The 18,216-nt window shown below is 34.3% G+C and overlaps 1 protein-coding gene across 2 annotated transcripts; it reads right to left on the bottom strand.

Moving 5' to 3' along the window:
• Positions 1–6,561: 6,561 nt before the first annotated feature.
• On the bottom strand, positions 6,562–17,470 carry LOC144845278 (fibrocystin-L-like). 2 transcript variants are annotated; one of them, XM_078702474.1, is made up of 5 exons: positions 17,338–17,470; positions 10,319–10,509; positions 8,510–8,706; positions 7,729–8,076; positions 6,562–6,605 (listed from the first exon to the last, which is right to left on the bottom strand). In XM_078702474.1, exons 2-3 carry the CDS (start codon positions 10,479–10,481, stop codon positions 8,573–8,575), a joined length of 297 nt encoding a protein of 98 aa, XP_078558600.1. In that variant the 5' UTR covers positions 10,482–10,509; positions 17,338–17,470; the 3' UTR covers positions 6,562–6,605; positions 7,729–8,076; positions 8,510–8,572. The 2 variants fall into 2 exon arrangements, with proteins under 2 accessions (XP_078558600.1, XP_078558599.1); XM_078702473.1 differs by lacking the exons at positions 10,319–10,509; positions 17,338–17,470 and adding an exon at positions 8,858–10,069.
• Between the last annotated feature and the right edge of the window lie 746 nt (positions 17,471–18,216).

The following is an 18,216-nucleotide window of genomic DNA, read 5'->3' as shown; positions in this document are numbered from 1 at the left end:
ATGTTTAAAGATAAAGGCTTTATTGAATGAATGCTTTAATAATATAACATTTAATTAAATTTTGAAATATTTTCTGCATGAATTTGTTAGTGGATTTATCTATTCTTTGTATGGTGATTGTAATGTTTATAATGAATGGAAATAAACAAAGAAATATCTACTTTTATTTTCCTAGCAAAGCAAATGAATAGAACATTTCAAATGTATTGTCAGTAAGTTTTTCTACTACGGTACTGATAATATTCAGTTTGTCTCATTTGTATCCTCCTTTTCGAGATTACTTTTGCCAACAAATACTGTTTTGAAATAGGCTTCTTTTTGGGATTTTACAGTATCTTGATCATATTGAAAAATCTCCTAAAAGATGTAGTGGGTTATATGTAAAGTATTTTTCTTCAATTGTAGGTTGGGCCTATCTGTTACTTACCCTAGTTAATAGACATTTCCATGCTACTGTACTATAACATTGATCAGAAAATACACTGTACACAATCTGTAATACACGCAAAAAATATGGGAAAACAATTGTGAGATTTAAATAGATGACATAATTAATAACACAGTAACACTAGCTCTGGTTCTACTATACTGCCAACCTATTAACTGTCCGAACTGTCTGGATAAGACTCGTTCATTCACAAAATAATAAAAAAAACAAAAATTTTAATAGTTCAATCTAGCAATCTAGATGTTTGTGATTTGAAGATTTCGGTCTTCAAAGTATAGTAGCGGTGGCAGTAGTAAAAGACCGTATTAAATAGTGACTAGGCCTATCTAGTCACTTAGTCCGCCAGTGACCTGCAGAATAGGCAATATAGTTACGAGTAAAATAGTATGTTAGTCTGTATATATATTCATATTATATTAAAATAAAAAAACAAACAAACAAGATAACTGAGGCTAGGCCTAGTTGTTTGTAGTAGGAAACATATCTACCTAATATGGAGCCCATGTCATTTGTATTCCTGTAAGCAGGGAGGTACCCTGCTGCTGTATGTAAGCTAGGCCTAGCCCTAGGCTAGTAGTAGTAGGCCTAAGTAGGCCTATAGTATAGAGGTAGCCTAACTAACAGGACTAGGCCTAGGCTAGAGAGACCCCTAGGTCGGTAGCCTCAACTCAAAGTCTGAAGAGAAAGCAAATTAGTATTACTTCTACTCGCGAAACAAACTACGTACGTACGAGAGTACGCCAAAAAAATCACCTATTATGGACAACACAATGGATGGCGCACTACTCCAATAAAATCCCCTATTGTGGACAAAAAGTCACCTATTTTGGACAGCCAATTATGAAAGTCACCTATTATGGACAAACAACAGCGCCCTCTAGTCCCTATTGTGGACAGAAAGTAACCTATTATGGACAGAAAAGTAACCTATTGTGGACAGATTTCACCAACCCTATTGTCATAATGTGTGGTGGAAAGGGGGACGTTTAAATCTGTGAACCCCAAACACAGAAGCTCGCATAGCTTTAACTCTTTTCCACCGACCGGCATGGGGTTTGAACCCACGATAATCGTGTTCCACGACGCTCTACCAACTGAGCTATCCGGCCCTCTGGTTAATAGCAAGGTTAAAACTAGATTCGTTTCCTCAAAATTACGTCATGAATATGCAAATTTATGACGCAACGATTAGAATGACGTAATATGAAGCGCGTATAAGACTATACTATTGTCACCTTTATTACTCGTGTACATTGTGGCATAACGGGTAGTGCTCTAGTAACTATCGTTTGGATTGAATTCTCTCAGCTCTACTGGCTGGGGTTCGAATCTCTACGGATTTCTTTTTTTTAAAATAAATATAAAATGCTTTTCTTTTATTTTGAAAGAGAGATATTTAGAGAGTCAGGTTAATTTAGGATAATATAATGTAAAAGATTAACAACATCAAAATTCAACAGTGTGGCGCGTTGACCGCCGCGAGTGACTAACAATTGAATGTCAGAAAAAAAGGAATTATAGTTCTCTTCGTTACGTGTTTAGAAAAGAATTTATATCTCATCGTTGGTGGTATGTCGGCGTTGTTATGCAAATGGGTTTGTACAGGTGTAGTGGGAAAGATGGTATTCCAACCGTTTTAAACCAAAATATCGGCTAAATATATTCTTTTTTGCGTTTCAACATATATGTTAATGATTCCAATTACGATACAAACTTTTTTTTTATTTTGTAGGTAAAATGGCAGATATAACCCTTTTTGTCTTTCCCCTTAACGTTTTCATACCACAATCGCTGTGCTAAGGGGAGTTTATTATTACCCTTAAGGCCATTTTACACTAATAAGTCCTAGACTCGGGTACCCCCGAGTAAAAAGAGGGAAGTAAAATCAACCGATTGACCCCTATCTAAGTTTATTTTCTGTCAATCCTTAAGGCTACAATTTATATAAAACAAAATAATTAAACGGTTAAATTCTGTTTCACCAAATTTATAAATAATCTAGGTCCTAGAGGCATGTCTTTTAATTTGTTGTCGGTGTCTTCTATTCTAGGCCTAGAAGGCCTAGCCTAGGTCTAAGTGATGCGGCCTTTGCCGCCTGGCTGGGCGTGAGGTGAGTTGGTACCAATTTTAAAAACTAGTTGCATAGGCCTAGTCAGCTAAGCTAAAAGGTTAGGCCTAGCCTATTATAGTCGCCGCATAGTACTGTATATCCTAGCCCTAGCCCTAGCCTAAGCCTAGCTAGGTAGGCCTAGAATAGGCCTAGTAGATATTCGCCCAGGATTCGCGTATGGGTGTTAAACGGATGATCGGGCCCACTTTTGTATGCGCACCAAACAAAAGGAGGCCTCCAAATAGCCATAAATAAACACAGAACTAAATGGCCATTAAACTAGTTTAGTATCTAGTCAAGTATCAGCCGCGCAATGTTTTTATGAATATAGTAAATATTAATTAATTATTAAACAGCCGATAAATACTAATCAATGTGTCTTAATACAAAACAAATTTTACTAATCTAACATCTAGTTTTAATGATTAATTATAATAATTAATTGTATATTTCTTTTGTTTACGTCTTTTCTTATTTCTGCATATCATTATTATACATGATACCCCAAACAACAAAGGCTCATCTCATAAACACAATATTTCCCGTTTTTTTAATTGTACTTCTTCATTTCTTATGCACTTGGAGTTTATAACTTGATACAGAAACCATAATCCTGTTATCGATAAAATGAATATTAATTATTAATATTGGTAATGGTAACTAATAATAAATAAACTAATTTCCAACATTCAAAAAACCACAATTTGCAGAATAAAACCAAAACGGAAACAAAACAACTTTATTTATAAAAATCACACATACTTATTGGCACATGTAAAATAAATTTAAAAAAAAAATGTACTGGCATAACTGACGGCCGCAATAACTGGTGGCTGAAATGATCCCAAAAGAGTTATGTTGTCTGGTACTCGTTGTGTTAACATTAATAATGTCTTTTTCCTTTTCATATAGGCCTAGTGTCTGATGTGTTGATGGAGTAAATGTTCTTGGGCAGCTGGTTGCAGTTTTTCTCATTTTCTATGGCTATATTGTTCTTAGTTGATGTCATATTCTAAATATGTAATTTGTATTGTCATGACGTTGAAAATATTTAAATAACAATTGTCCATGTGGTTTTTAACATCTTTAGATTCATCAGAGATTCATCTGATGTCCAAATCCAGTAAAAGTATTGGATTATTTTATTGATGATTTGTTCTACTGTACAATCATGTAAGAATTAGAAATCTGGCTACTCGCTCAAAGCTGCTACAGTAATGTACTGTGTTAGGAATACTATTAATTGAATCTAACATACACTGGATAGTTCCTAATTTCAGTCTGTTACAGTATTAATTTTAAGAATTTTATTAAGGAACATACTACACTAATTGTGCTTCATATTTTCATATTCATACCGGTAATTTTTTTTAAAACATTTGACGTTTTTAACATGTATGAAATCTATCTCCAGCAGGATCAATTACAGGACAATTGTTCTTGTCTTATATGTGATGATTTTTATGTATAAATAAATGATCATAATGTAAAGAAAAATAAATTAGAAACATTGACATTCTAGCTGAAATACTTTGAAATATTTAATCACTGAATAACTTAATAAATTACACTTTAATATTGTGAACATTTCCAAATTGATCAGCTTGTATTATACCATGTACCGTCAATTCTAATAGTAACCCACACTCTAATAGTAACCCCCCTTCTAGTAGTAACCCAACTTATAAGTCAATCTATAATAATAACCCACTACTACTACTAGTAACCCATGGGGGAGGTTATTATTAGAGTCACAAAAACTATTGAAAAAATGACATTAAGACTGGTCGTTTATTATGCAGCAATATTTTGAAAATAAGGAGATAATGCATGTTGATCTCGGGAGGACTGAGTGTTTTTGAGTTTATAAAATAAAGTTCAAACAAATTTATTTATTCGTACTGTTTTATTATTTTTCTATGATTTGCTGACCGGAAAAGTTGGGGTGGGTTACTATTTTCAGGTGCCTAATTTAAGATTAGTAATAATAACCCACTACTCCAATAGTAATCCCCTTTCCCCCCCCCCCCCCCCACTTCTAATAGTAACCCACCCTAAAAAACAATCAAAAAATAATAACCCAGGGTTACAATTAGAAGATTTACGGAATCAATTAGTTTAAACTAATTAATACATGCTATAGACTATTGTAGCCCAAATATCAAATTACACTTTTAATATTGCAAACATTTCCAAATTGATCAACTTGTAGTATATAACCATGTATTAATTAGTTTAAACTAATTAATCCATGCTATAATCTATAGACTATTGTAGCCCAAATATCAAATTACACTATTATTTATAATAATAACAGCAACCGGGAATCCACAAAATGTTAGGATTCAGCCAAGTAGCCTTTTTTGCAATTAAAATCTCATTACACGGAATCGCTTCGATGTTATAGAACACACTTCTCGTAGGCGTGTTGAATATGCGTGTAATAGCGTGTTGTATAAACGCGCCCATAGTTGCAACAGCCTGACAAATTGATATGGTAACACTATTAAAAACAAGTATATCAATCAGAACGTTAACATACGTTATGTTATATCTATTTTCAAATCTTTTAAAATCAAAAACTCATCAGCATCATTTTTTCATTCTTAACTTTCATCCTTATAATTATCCAATTTTGAATTGAGAATCCAGGATTTGATGTCAACAATTTCGCTACCTCTTTCTTGCCTGCAAAATGAGAAAAACAAAAATGCAATTATTCTATCATCTCTTACAGATGTATTTGTCCTAAATTTGTCCTATTTTGATGTCACATAACAGCTATCCACTTGGAATCGAGAAATTGAATATTTGCGACCAACAACCGGCCCATATTTTATAACTACTGTAGTACTGTACTTGTTAAAAAATAACACTATATTGATCTCTTTCCCTTTAATGTTCAACAATATTCCAATTAAAATGCTTAAATACAGAAGTATAGGCCTACAGGTACATATGACAACCTCAGACATCCATTCTATATTAGACTGGGTTCCAGCCCGTAAATTTTGGCACATATGGCGTTTTATACGTATAATATAATACTCAGATTTACGCACTGGGGAAATATGTGAAGAAATCGATTTGCATGCCCGCAAACATCCGATAAGAATGACGTAGGTTATCATACCATATGTGCCAAATTATTTATCTTTACTATTTACGGGCTGGAACCCAGTCTAATCATATATATGCACTGCTCTTTAACCAATTGAATGCTCTTTGGCATGTGAAGAACGAACCTTTTTAAATATAAACTTACCTGTGAGATCGTCATGGTTGTATAGGTCATCTCCTATAGTAGTAAACAAAAACAATTTATAACATTAATATTTTATACATTTTCGTTCTTGATACATTGTACATTTGTGTTTTCAAATGTTTTGCTGCTAATATTGTAGTAGACTTACCTGATGTTGTGGCAATTTCTAGTTGTCCATAACTATCAGCATCATCTGCTGATAAACAACAATAAAATGTTAAGAATGTAATGTTTACGAAAATCTAATTTGTGTCTGATAAGTGCCATTTCCGGCATCTACAGTTGCACAACTCTTAAACATTTCTTATGACACAGGGACAGATTGGAATGGAAAATGGGACATGGATTAATTAATTTTAACACTAAAAAAGAACTTCATAGAAAGAGTCAATCTTAATTTCACCTCACCTCAGCACCAGCTGGTATAGATTTTTATTAGTAATGTTTTATAAGCTTACCTGTGATGTTTTCTTCTTCTTTAAAAGTTTCATCTGCTGATCAATAATAAATGAAAAGTTAACAATTTAATATATTCCTAATATCTATCTGTACATTAAGTACTTTGATTGCACTGATTGCATTGAAGAACTTATAAGATCTACCATAAAATTTTTTCCCATGTTTAGAACCAACAAATATATGGTCTTGATTTTATGGCACTCTGGAATTGTCTCTTCTATTAGCAAAAGAAGTATTCTTATTTTACATACTTTGTTTATAAACTATATTAAAGCTTACCTGTAAAAGTATTCATTTCTACTTCTAGGCTTCTGGGTTATCTCCTCTAGAAAAACACAATAAAATAATTAATTAAAAAAAATTAAGTTTTCTTATTCTTCTTACCTGTACAAGTGTTGCCACTTGTTAATTTGACAAAATTTGCTGATTTTTCAATTACCTACTGGCAGAACAGGTAAGTAAAAGATATGTACTGTGTGGGTAATAAGCTGTACGGACTATATAAAGGGCAGGAAATATTTTGAGATAATCTAGGTTTTGGCGAGATTCTGGTTTTTAAGGTGTTTATGCTTTGTGAGAGTGAAGTTTGCATTGTACCAGCAACAATGCCTATTTTTTTTTTAAAAGATGTGCCGTGTTTAAAACGTTTTCACCCGCAACTACAGCAATTACATTATAATTCTTCAAGGTTGATATGTCCTTGGCTATTGGCTGTTCTTGTGGCCTCGAAGTCTCTGCTGCCTGCTTTTTATTTTGGGCATATACCGCATCACATGCTTGTGCATATCTAGCACTTTCCTGATCTCCTGTGATTTGTGATCATTATCTGTTATTAAAAACAATCCACTTAATATGTTCCCTTATAGAAGTATTTTAACACAACTTGTTATTAAGTTGCAAAATACTGAAATTAAAGACTGCCTAAACCCAAAACAAGTAAGTGCCAGACAAAAAGCCTAAGGAAAAGCCTAGAATATTTTATTTATCCTTGTTTGACCAATGTTTGACCAATATTTATCCAATTGTTCTGGAGGTTGTCTTTAATTTGAGGTGATTTATACAGCCGATGAAATCAAATTTGAAAGTAGTCTGTAATTGGATTTTTATGGGAGTGTCGACTTGTAGGTACTTTTGGCTAGTCTTCAACATAAGTTGCTCTTAGAGTGGATACGATAGTCTACAATTGAAGATGCTTTTAAAATTGGGGTAGGGGGAAGTATTAATAGAAGGTAGTGGGTTAAATAGAGGGAGACCTGCATTGAATATTTGAAATGGACTGTAGTCTTCAAAAAGAAGTTGCTCTTAGATTGGATACGTCACTAGTCTACAATTGATGGTGATTTTTGAATTATAATGCAGTATTAAATAGAAGATGGATGGTTAATTAGAGAGAGAACTGCATTGACAATTTGAAAATGACTTATAATTAATTAAAAAATCACCAACCTTGGAATCCAGATGTTCTGCAATATCCGTTGTAAAATCTTCAATTAGATTAAACTGAACATTAAATTTCTCCAAAACTTTTACTGTTGATCTGCGATTGATATGTGGAAAACACCCTCAATGACAGAAAACTCTGTTGAGTTGATACCTTCTAGCGTGGATGAGTTGGAATAAACAATGCTGAATTCAAAGAAGTAACCACTTCCCGACAGATTAATGGCAAGATCAGTGAAGTTGGCCCAGTCATGGATTATATCTACAGTGTTGTTGCTGACGAGCTCTGCATCAGATACTCCTGGGCATTTTCCATGGATGTGAAGAATGTCCCAGATTTTGCACAATTTCAGCCTGAAAAAATCAAAAAATCATTGAATAATTCCTTTTTTTCGTAGAATATTTGTATCAAACCTATGGTGTATTACCAAAGCTTGATAGCCTACAGTATATTGGAGTTTAGAAAGAATTGTGTTAAAACCTACACTGGTATCCAATATAGAGATGCAAGGCTGAACCTCAAATGGATGGTTCTCCATAGCATCAGCCGTAAACATATACTCATTGTGCTTTGGGTCACTAGATGCCTCTTCTTCAGCTTGCTTCTCAGAATACCAATTAGTTATGTTGGTTTGTAATGATATAGGCATTATGGTTATGTTTGTTGCACGCCACACATGAGAATACAATTTAAGACTTTGGACAAGACGATACAAGCCAGTTCTATACTACAGTAACTCTACAGAAAACACTACTTCAACTCATTACTTCTTAAATTGTGACTTACGTTGCATTGCCTGTACTTGGACCTCCTGTTGTATTTGTTGCTCTCACACCCCTTGTTGGGTCTTCAGTTGGGGGAGAAGGATCGGTCATTGCTAATAACCTCAACTTCAAGACTCTCGTACAAAGTACCGGTTTGTGCTGCATTAACAATTTCTGCTTGAAGGTTAACTAACTTATCATGTTCAAGGGTTGAATTGCCTGTAAGGAAAAAATATTAATTATTGTTTAGATATTAAAAGAATAGGTAATTAAATAAAATTCAACTCATTTCTAAACATATGAAACTGAAAAAAGAAGAAATCTGGATAGATTATGTGATACTTTAATATGGTTAAAGAAAGCTATTTACTTATTATATATACCAAACTGGCAAGATTGTTAACAAGATCTTCTTCATAGAAAACATCAACAGGAGCCACACCAAAGTCAACCATTATAACCGGTGTAGTGATGATGTCAATTGGGTCACTACCACGTATAAGTATCCAAAGAGTCTGCCAATCGCGATCAAAATAGTTCTCGCCATAAATGCTGGAGTCAGGAGTTGGCATGAACTGAACGTTTGGATCTTCTGGAACCCATATTTCTCTTTCTATTAATGGCAATGATGTCGAAAAAGTTGATAATTTTAAATATCTTCATGGAAACAGCATGTTGAACAAGTAGCTTCTAGAGTATCACAACGTATCGGTATTATTCGTAGATTAAGATATTATATTCCAAATTTTGCTTTAAGACTACTTGCTAATGCAATAGTATTACCTTGTTTTGATTACTGTAGTAATGTTTGGTCAAATTGTAACTTAGAACTTGTTAATCGTCTTCAAGTACTTCAAAATAGAGTAGCTAGAATCATTCTTTATGCTGATATGTACACCCCTATAACAGAATTGATGTCCTCACTAAAATGGAAGAGTGTCCATGACAGATGGGAAAATGATTTATTAATTATGCTATTTAAATGCCTACAGGGTTTAGCACCATCTTATTTAACAAATCTATTCAAATTTATGGACACTTTTCACACAAAAAATACAAGAAGTCAATCAACAAAAACTCTAAATGTTCCAGCATGGAACAATATTTATGGAAAGAGAATGTTTAATTATAGAGCATCAACCTTATGGAATAATCTTCCTGTACATATCCGTAAAAATTATGAGACACTTAGTCAAGTTGAATTTAAACATCTTGTATAACTTCTATTGTACATAGTTTTAATATAGCTTTTACTTTTATTTTTCTTGTATTTTTTTTCCAAATCTGGACCTCTTGGGAGACCAGTACTTGTGTATTGAAAGAGCTATTCCAGAATAAAGAAAGATTTGTATTGTATTGTATTGTATTGTATATGAACATATCTCCATCCAGCTGCCCGTTATTTGACATGACATAGTGACCTTGATGGTACACATCTAAGCGTTGAGGATTGGCATACCAGATGCCGACAACTATTTTCTGATCTGGAGCTGTGTTCAGGAAATGAAGTCATAACGTTTGAGGATTCGTTGAACTCTCATATACATCTCATAAGTCTCTCCAATTGCAACGATAGACATAAATGTGCTGATTCGCTCTTGACATGTGTACCCATGACACCAATGAAAAGAGCAGATTATATAAAAGATCACAGCTACAACACAGTGATTTTCCTACTCCTCAAAAAAGGGATGCCACAATAAAATTGCGTGCCCAGTCTCGGTGAATGGACTGGTCTTGTTTCAAGAGTGCAACTTTAATAGGAGGAAAGATTTAGGGAAGAATCACAGTTTACAAAAGCTAAAATTCAACATTAAAGCAGACAACCAACCTTTATGTGGACATTTTTCATCATAAGGAATTTTAAGTCCACGTCTCGGATCTCTATCCCACTCGTATGGAGAATCAGGAATAACATAACCAGGCCGTGATCCTCCTAGAATTCCACCATCTTCATCTCTGATCATTGCTTTCTTAAATGCATCACAATCCATCTCCACGCAATCAGAAAGATTAACTTTACTGTTAAGATTAAATGAAAAGTGTAATGTATTGAACTTGATTAATATTACTTGCTACCAATTATTTAAACTTCCTTCACCTGTTACCATATATATTATGTTAACCCACTTCTATATAACCCTGGCTACTTAATGGTCACTAATGGCTAAAGTAGACCCTCTGCTTAGACCACTAAACATTCCACCTTGACAGATTAATTACCCATTACCGATATTGTTATTATAATATATAGTAAATGTAGAATAAAGAATAAACACTTCAGTGCTAGCTTTCAACTATAACAGAACTTGTCTCTCTCTCACTTATTTGTATTGTAAATCGGTACATTACACTACAGTGGCGACGAGAATGGCCCTTATTGGCAAAATTGAAGAATTTATTGAAGGAAGGGAAGATTGGTCACAGTTTGTTGAGCGTTTAGACTTTAGACTAGAGTCTGAGGAAGAAGAAGAACAACAGGAAACTGATTGGCGGTACGTTGTCAATAACCAGAGGCTCTACGCAATAACCAACACGATATTCTACCAACAACAGCAATCTAACTGGATTTCACACTGTATTCGGAGACAGAACTATGATCTCTGCGAAGTTCTTACATTTTATGACCAAAAAAGTAAATTGATAGGAAGACCGAGCCCAAGTATACTTCAGAGAAATATAAACGCTAGTCAACTAGACCGAGAAGACTATATAAGGAAGTGCTTCCAGCATCTTTTATAGAAGACAATAACTACTATGTCCAGTAGTCATTAAGTTGATTAAGTTATGTCTTGATGTTTAATTTTAATTTTAAATGTAAATAGGTTGGGTAATCATCAGGAATAGTCCTGAACAGGGAGATGAGCGCCCCTGCCCACCGATGAGTTTCGGGATCCCTTTGACCCGGAGGGAGAGTACCCGTCAGGGTTACAGTTCCCAGGTTTTTAGTTGTTTTTAAAATTAATTAGTGTTCCATGACCTTCTCATCAAAATTAACGTCTCTCATAAAATTAAGAAAAGTTGTGCTATGTCAACATAATGTCAATGACGGCGAAATGTCCCCAATATTGGGGATAGCTATGAAAACAAATAAGTAAGTAAGTAACTTGTATTTCAAGGCAAAAGAAATTACTACAGAGGAGAAGAAACAAGCAACACTGTTAACAGTTATTGGCCCATCATCTTATAAGCTTTTACGAAATTTGGTTACACCAGAAAAACCCAAGGATAAAACATTCGATGAGCTGGTAACAGCTATGAATGGGCATCACAGTCCAGTGCCTAGTGAAATTGTACAGCGATACAAATTCAACTCACGCTTTCGACGTGATAATGAAACAGTGCCTGAATTTATGGCATCGCTTCGATCGATGGCAGAATTCTGTAACTTTGGAGCCTCGCTCAATACAATGTTACGAGATCGTCTAGTTTTTGGCGTCCGTAATCACGGAATTTGGTCTTTTGGCAGAAAAAGCACTGACACTGGAAAAAGCTGTTGAAATTGCAACTAGCATCGAAACTGCAACAAGAAATGTAAGAGATCCAGCCAGCAGCCAACCTCTGCAGCTGCAGTTGAAAATGTAAACAAAATTGCTTACAAAAAGAAGTCAAAATTTACGGAATTGTTCAAAAAATGTCCAAAATTTCCACTTTTTAAACTTCAAGAATTATGCTATAATATTGCCATTTATGCACATATATTATGGTAACATCATCTTATAAAGCCATAGTAACTAGTTGTGTAAAAAAATAAAAAGATCTAAATTTTGACATTTTTCGAAAAATTCACTGCGGGGGACCAAAGGAATTTTTTAGAAAAATTGCCAAATTTTCTTCTTTTTAAAATTCAATAAGTATGCTATAATATTGCAATTTATGCACATATATTGTGTTAACATCATCTTATGGAGACATAAAAACTAGTTAAGTCAAAAAATAAAAGGGTAAGTATTTGGCCATTTTTCGAAAATTTCACTGCTGGGGACCGAAGGAATTTTTCGAAAATTTGCAAAATGTTCACTTTTTAATATCCAATAATTATGCTATTATATTGTCATTTATGTATATATATTGTGTTAACATCATCTTATAGAGCCATAGTAACTAGTTATGTAAACAAATAAAAGGGTCGAAATTTTGCCATTTTTCGAAAATTTCAATGCGGGGGAAAAAAGGAATTATTTCGAAAAATGGCAAAAATGTCCACTTTTTAAAATTCGATAATTATGCTATAATATTGCAATTTATGCACATATATTGTGTTAACATAATCTTATGAAGCCATAAAAACTAGTTATGTCAAATACAAATAAGAAGTCGAAACCATGTTTTCGCTGTGGAAAGAATAACCATTTGCCAGACAAATGTTATTTTAAGCAAACAACTTGCCATTATTGTAACAAGGTAGGACACATTCAATCTGTTTGTCTTAGCAAAAAGAAGGGGAAGCCCCAAACAGTTAAAAATGTTGTGGCAGATGAGCCAAGCGATGAACCAAGCAACATAGCTACAGAAATGTATGAAGAATTATTTGGAATAAAGACCACGTCTAGTCCTCCACCTATGAAAGTTAAGATACTGTTAGATGGTTTGGATACTGAAATGGAAATTGACACAGGAGCCTCGGTATCAATAATGTCGCAGACGAAATTTAGGCAATTATGGCCTGAAAGAAAACTTGAACCATCGTCAGTTAAGCTACGTACGTACACTGGACAAATAATGGATGTTTTGGGTAAAATTAATGCTGAAGTTACATACCAGAGTACTACTACAATATTACCGTTAACGATTGTGCGAACAGATGGACCTACCCTAATTGGTCGAGACTGGCTTCAGTTTATAAAGTTGGACTGGCAACAAATCAAGGTAATAAACCAATTAGATTTAAGTTCACTGCTTGGTAAATACCAAGAAATATTTAAAGATGAACTAGGTACCCTTAAGGGTACTGAAGCAAAAATGTATGTTGATAAAGAGACAATGCCAAAATTTTGCAAAGCCAGAAATGTTCCGTATGCTTTGCGACAGAAAGTAGATGACTAACTTGATCGCTTACAACGAGAAGGCATTATTGAACCTATACAGTTTTCAGACTGGGCTGCACCAATAGTTCCGGTACTTAAGGCAGATAAATCTACCATTAGGATCTGTGGTGACTACAAAATTACTGTAAATAAAGCAGCCAAAGTTGATCAGTATCCTTTGCCCCGAAGAAAAATTTACTAAATTGGACATATGTCACAAGCGTACCAACAATTACTCTTGGATAAAGATTCTCGAAAATATGTTGTAATCAACACTCAAAAGGGACTTTACAATATACACGGTTGCCGTTTGAAGTCTCTTCAGCACCAGCGATTTTCCAGCTTGTCATGGAAGGACTATTACAAGGAATTAAAGGTGTTACAGTATACCTGGACGATATATTAATTACGACAGGAAAGAAAGATTTTGAGCATTTCGAAACTCTTGAAACCGTCCTAAAGCGACTGGCAGATGCTGGACTTCGTCTAAAAAAGAGTAAGTGTGTTTTTATGGTTAAATCTGTTGGTTATTTGGGACACCTGATCGACAAAGAGGGATTGCATCCCACAAACGCCAAAGTGAGAGCAATTAAAGATGCTCCAGCGTCTCAAAACTTGACAGAACTGAGAGCTTATTTGGGATTATTATCTTATTATGAAGTTTTTACCAAACTTATCCAACACACTTAATTGCTCTGTTATATGCCTTACTTCGTAAGGATAAAGCTTGGAACTGGACAAATTTAGAACAATCTACTTTTGATAAATCAAAGGAATTGCTACTTTCCTGCAGAGTACTTGCACATTATGATCCAAAAAAGGAAATAAAATTATCGTGTGATGCATCTCAATATGGAATTGGGGCGGTACAGAAAGACCAATCGCATTTGCATCTAGAACACTTGCAGAAGCGGAAAAAAAGTATTCGCAAATTGAGAAAGAAGGTTTGGCATGCGTTTTCGGAGTAACGCGATTTCAGTCTTACATTTATGGTAGACATTTCACATTGGTAACAGACCATAAGCCATTGCTGGGTCTTATTAATGAGGACAGACTTGTGCCTAGCCAAGCATCAGCTAGAATCCAACGTTGGGCACTGAAATTAGGTACATACAAATATACATTAAAATTCAAACTGACAAAGTCCCATGCCAATGCGGATGCCTTAAGCAGATTACCATTGCCAGGAAAACCAGAATCAATTCCACAACCTGCCGAAACTGTTCTATTGATGGAGCCAATGAACCAATCTCCAGTTTCCACAGCAGATATTAAAGGTTGGACGGTTAAAGATCCAACACTTTCTCGAGTTCTTTACTACATTAAAAAGGGTTGGCCCAATACTAATCCAAAAATTGAAAACTTGCAACCATATTGGATGGATCTGACAAAGAGAACTCTCTACACAAGATGGATGTATTTTGTGGGGAAAGAGAATTGTTGTTCCACAGCCTGGTAGAAAACAGTTGCTACAAGCACTACATGACGGTCATACTGGAATTGTCAGAATGAAAAGTTTTGCTCAGGATTCGTTATGGTGGCTTATATGGACAAAGACATATCAAAGCAGTGCGATACATGCCAATCCAATCAAACTTTACCACCTAAAGCACCATTGCACCCATGGAATTGGCCAAATAGACCATGGTCACGATTACATATCGACTATGCTGGACCATTTATTGGAAAAATGTTTTTAATACGATGCATACTCAAAATGGCTTGAGGTAATTCCGGTAAATTCCTCAACGACAAATACCACAGTGGATAAGCTCAGGCTTATATTTGCATCGCATGGATTGCCAGATAAAATAGTATCCGACAATGGAACATGTTTCACCATTGATGAATTTCATACATTCGTAAAGCGAAATGGAATAAGACATTCTTTAACAGCCCCATATCACCCATCATCGAATGGTCTTGCGGAACGTGCTGTACGCACATTTAAAGAAACAATGAAACGTATGAAAGATGGATATATCGAAACAAAAGTCGCAAGATTCTTATGTTGTAATTTGTATGTTCTTGTTATCAGTTTCTTCTTTTTAGGACCCAAGTGGAAATAAGTTTTTAACTTTTCTTGGCATTCCTTGTAATCAAGGCCTGTTTTTTCCGTGCAATTGTTTTTCTATTTTCTATGTATTATATTTTATTGTTTTTTAACCTTGATTACCAAATAAAGTTAAAAAAAAAAACAATTCAAGATTCCTATTTAAATATAGAAATACACCTCATAGCACAACTGGCAAAACACCAGCAGAATTACTGAATGGCCGAAAATTGAAAACGCATTTTGATCTTTTACACCCTTATCAAGCAGATCGTGTTATCACTCAACTTGAAAAACAGAAATTAGCCCATGATCGTCATGCAAAGAACGCACTTTTGTAGAAGGAGAGTAGGTGTATATAAAGAACTTTAGAGGACAAAATCTGAAATGGTTACCCGGAACAATAATATTAAAATCCGGTCGCATCTCATTCAAGATAAAACTAGAAGATGGACGAGTTTGTCGTCGTCATGCCGACCATATCAGGAAGCGTTATAGGCCTGTTCAAACTCATTAATCCAAATCTGAACAGTGGAAACATCACAATCGACTGTCGAAGCACAGTCTATTACTGCTCAGCGAAGAGTATACCTTACTCGCGATAGAAAACCGCCGGAAAGATATGGACATTTTTAATAACTGAAATATAGAAACTTTTATGGACATTATTACTGGACAATTTAAAATGTTGATCTTATATTTTACTTTATACAGTGCATTATACCATATACATTTAAAGTGTTATTAAACCATAACTTAGTACAGTGCTGCTTTGATTCAATTATAAATAAATAGCTTAGAATTGTTTATAATAGAAGGGAGGGAATGTAATGTAATGTAATGTATTGAACTTGATTAATATTACTTGCTACCAATTATTTATACTTCCTTCACCTGTTACCATATATATTATGTTAACCCACTTCTATATAACCCTGGCTACTTAATGGTCACTAATGGCTAAAGTAGACCCCTCTGCTGAGACCACTAAACATTCCACCTTGACAGATTAATTACCCATTACCGATATTGTTATTATATATAGTAGATGTAGAATAAAGAATAAACACTTCAGTGCTAGCTTTCAACTATAACAGAACTTGTCTCTCTCTCACTTATTTGTATTGTAAATCGGTACATTACAAAAAGTATTGTAGGTAAGTGTACTAGGTTGATGAAAATAATGCAACTAGCAAGTAAGGATACACAATGATTACATTTACGTAACTTGGATAAATGCAAGTGGTCCGTAGATATATAGGATAAATACTATTAGTACTTACCCTAAATTAGGTATATGTATGTAAACCCTGTTCTTGTCTCTGACTGTTACCTTCTTTGTACAGTACCTACAGCGGACATTGGGTGGATACCATCATCATTTGATGGATTGGTCATAGTAGCGTAATGATCTTTCTTACACGCAGTATCAAAATGAGCGAATGTGACATCTATTGATAAGAAAGAGCAAAATACCTTTATTTGTAAATGAATAAGTATGTTGAAACATATTCATTTGGTAAGTTTCACCAAAAATGTATTCCGATATTAAAGACATATTTTATGATAAAACAGTACTAAGGGACAACCTCAACATTACAGTGGTGATAACTTGGATACAATGGCAATTTTATGTTATCCAAATAAGCATTCAGCTTCATGTGTAAACAGTATGAGTATACGTTTCCTGCAATAGAACTCAACTGGTTTGTCCAAGTAAGGACTAGGTTTGTCCAAGTAAGGACCAGATTATGTCATGCTTTTACATACCTTGCAATCTTGTGCTTCCAGCAATAGCTGGGTAATTATGTATACCATGAAATGGAAAAAATGGAGCACCATTATCACCAGACATGAAATTTGCCCTCACGTATCCAGCATTTCCATTGTCTGGACCACAAGGTGCACACTGTTTTGCACTTTGACCTGCATTCTCCGGTTGATTCTGAAATATTTACATGAAAATGGGAAAATGTAATATTTTAATCAGAATTTATAAATTACGTGTCTGATTACACAATGGAATGGCATTATCAGTACACGTTAAGAAAAAGAAGGTAGAAGAGTAAGAAAGTCCTTTGACAAATTTCCTTATGAAAGTCAAGTATGCATATATAATATCTATACATTGATTTTATTTGACAGAATGCAAAATATAGTTCCCCAAACTGACAAAATAATAACATTTGAAAAACAGAATTAAAATCTTTTAAAATGAATAATAAAAATGTTCATATTTATTGAAAATGTTTATATCTTTTTTTTGTGTCTTTTTTGGGTTTCCCACTTTTATTTCATCGTCATTAACATTGTTCCATTCATTATGATTTTTACATTTATACATTATCTAATCTAATTCATCATAATTGCTTAATTACAGTATTCGGTTTGTAACATGCTACAAATGTTTATATTCTTACTGAACCTACCTGTAACTCATCGCAATCAAAGAACAGGCTTGTACCAATTATAAACGATGACTACATTCTCACACATACTTATCAACAGCTTCATGACTAAGAGAAGATGGCCCAATGACAAATGGCATCACCCCGATGTTGTTGTCTAAAATCTAAAATGTAAGTTACTATATAAGGAAAAGAGAAGTATTTTGGTATTGCTTACCTGCTCCAACTGTGTGGTGAATTA

Source organism: Antedon bifida, chromosome 6 (assembly GCF_963402885.1).
Source record: "Antedon bifida chromosome 6, ecAntBifi1.1, whole genome shotgun sequence".
Classification (NCBI taxonomy): domain Eukaryota; kingdom Metazoa; phylum Echinodermata; class Crinoidea; order Comatulida; family Antedonidae; genus Antedon; species Antedon bifida.
This window is presented reverse-complemented; position numbering and strand designations above follow the sequence as displayed.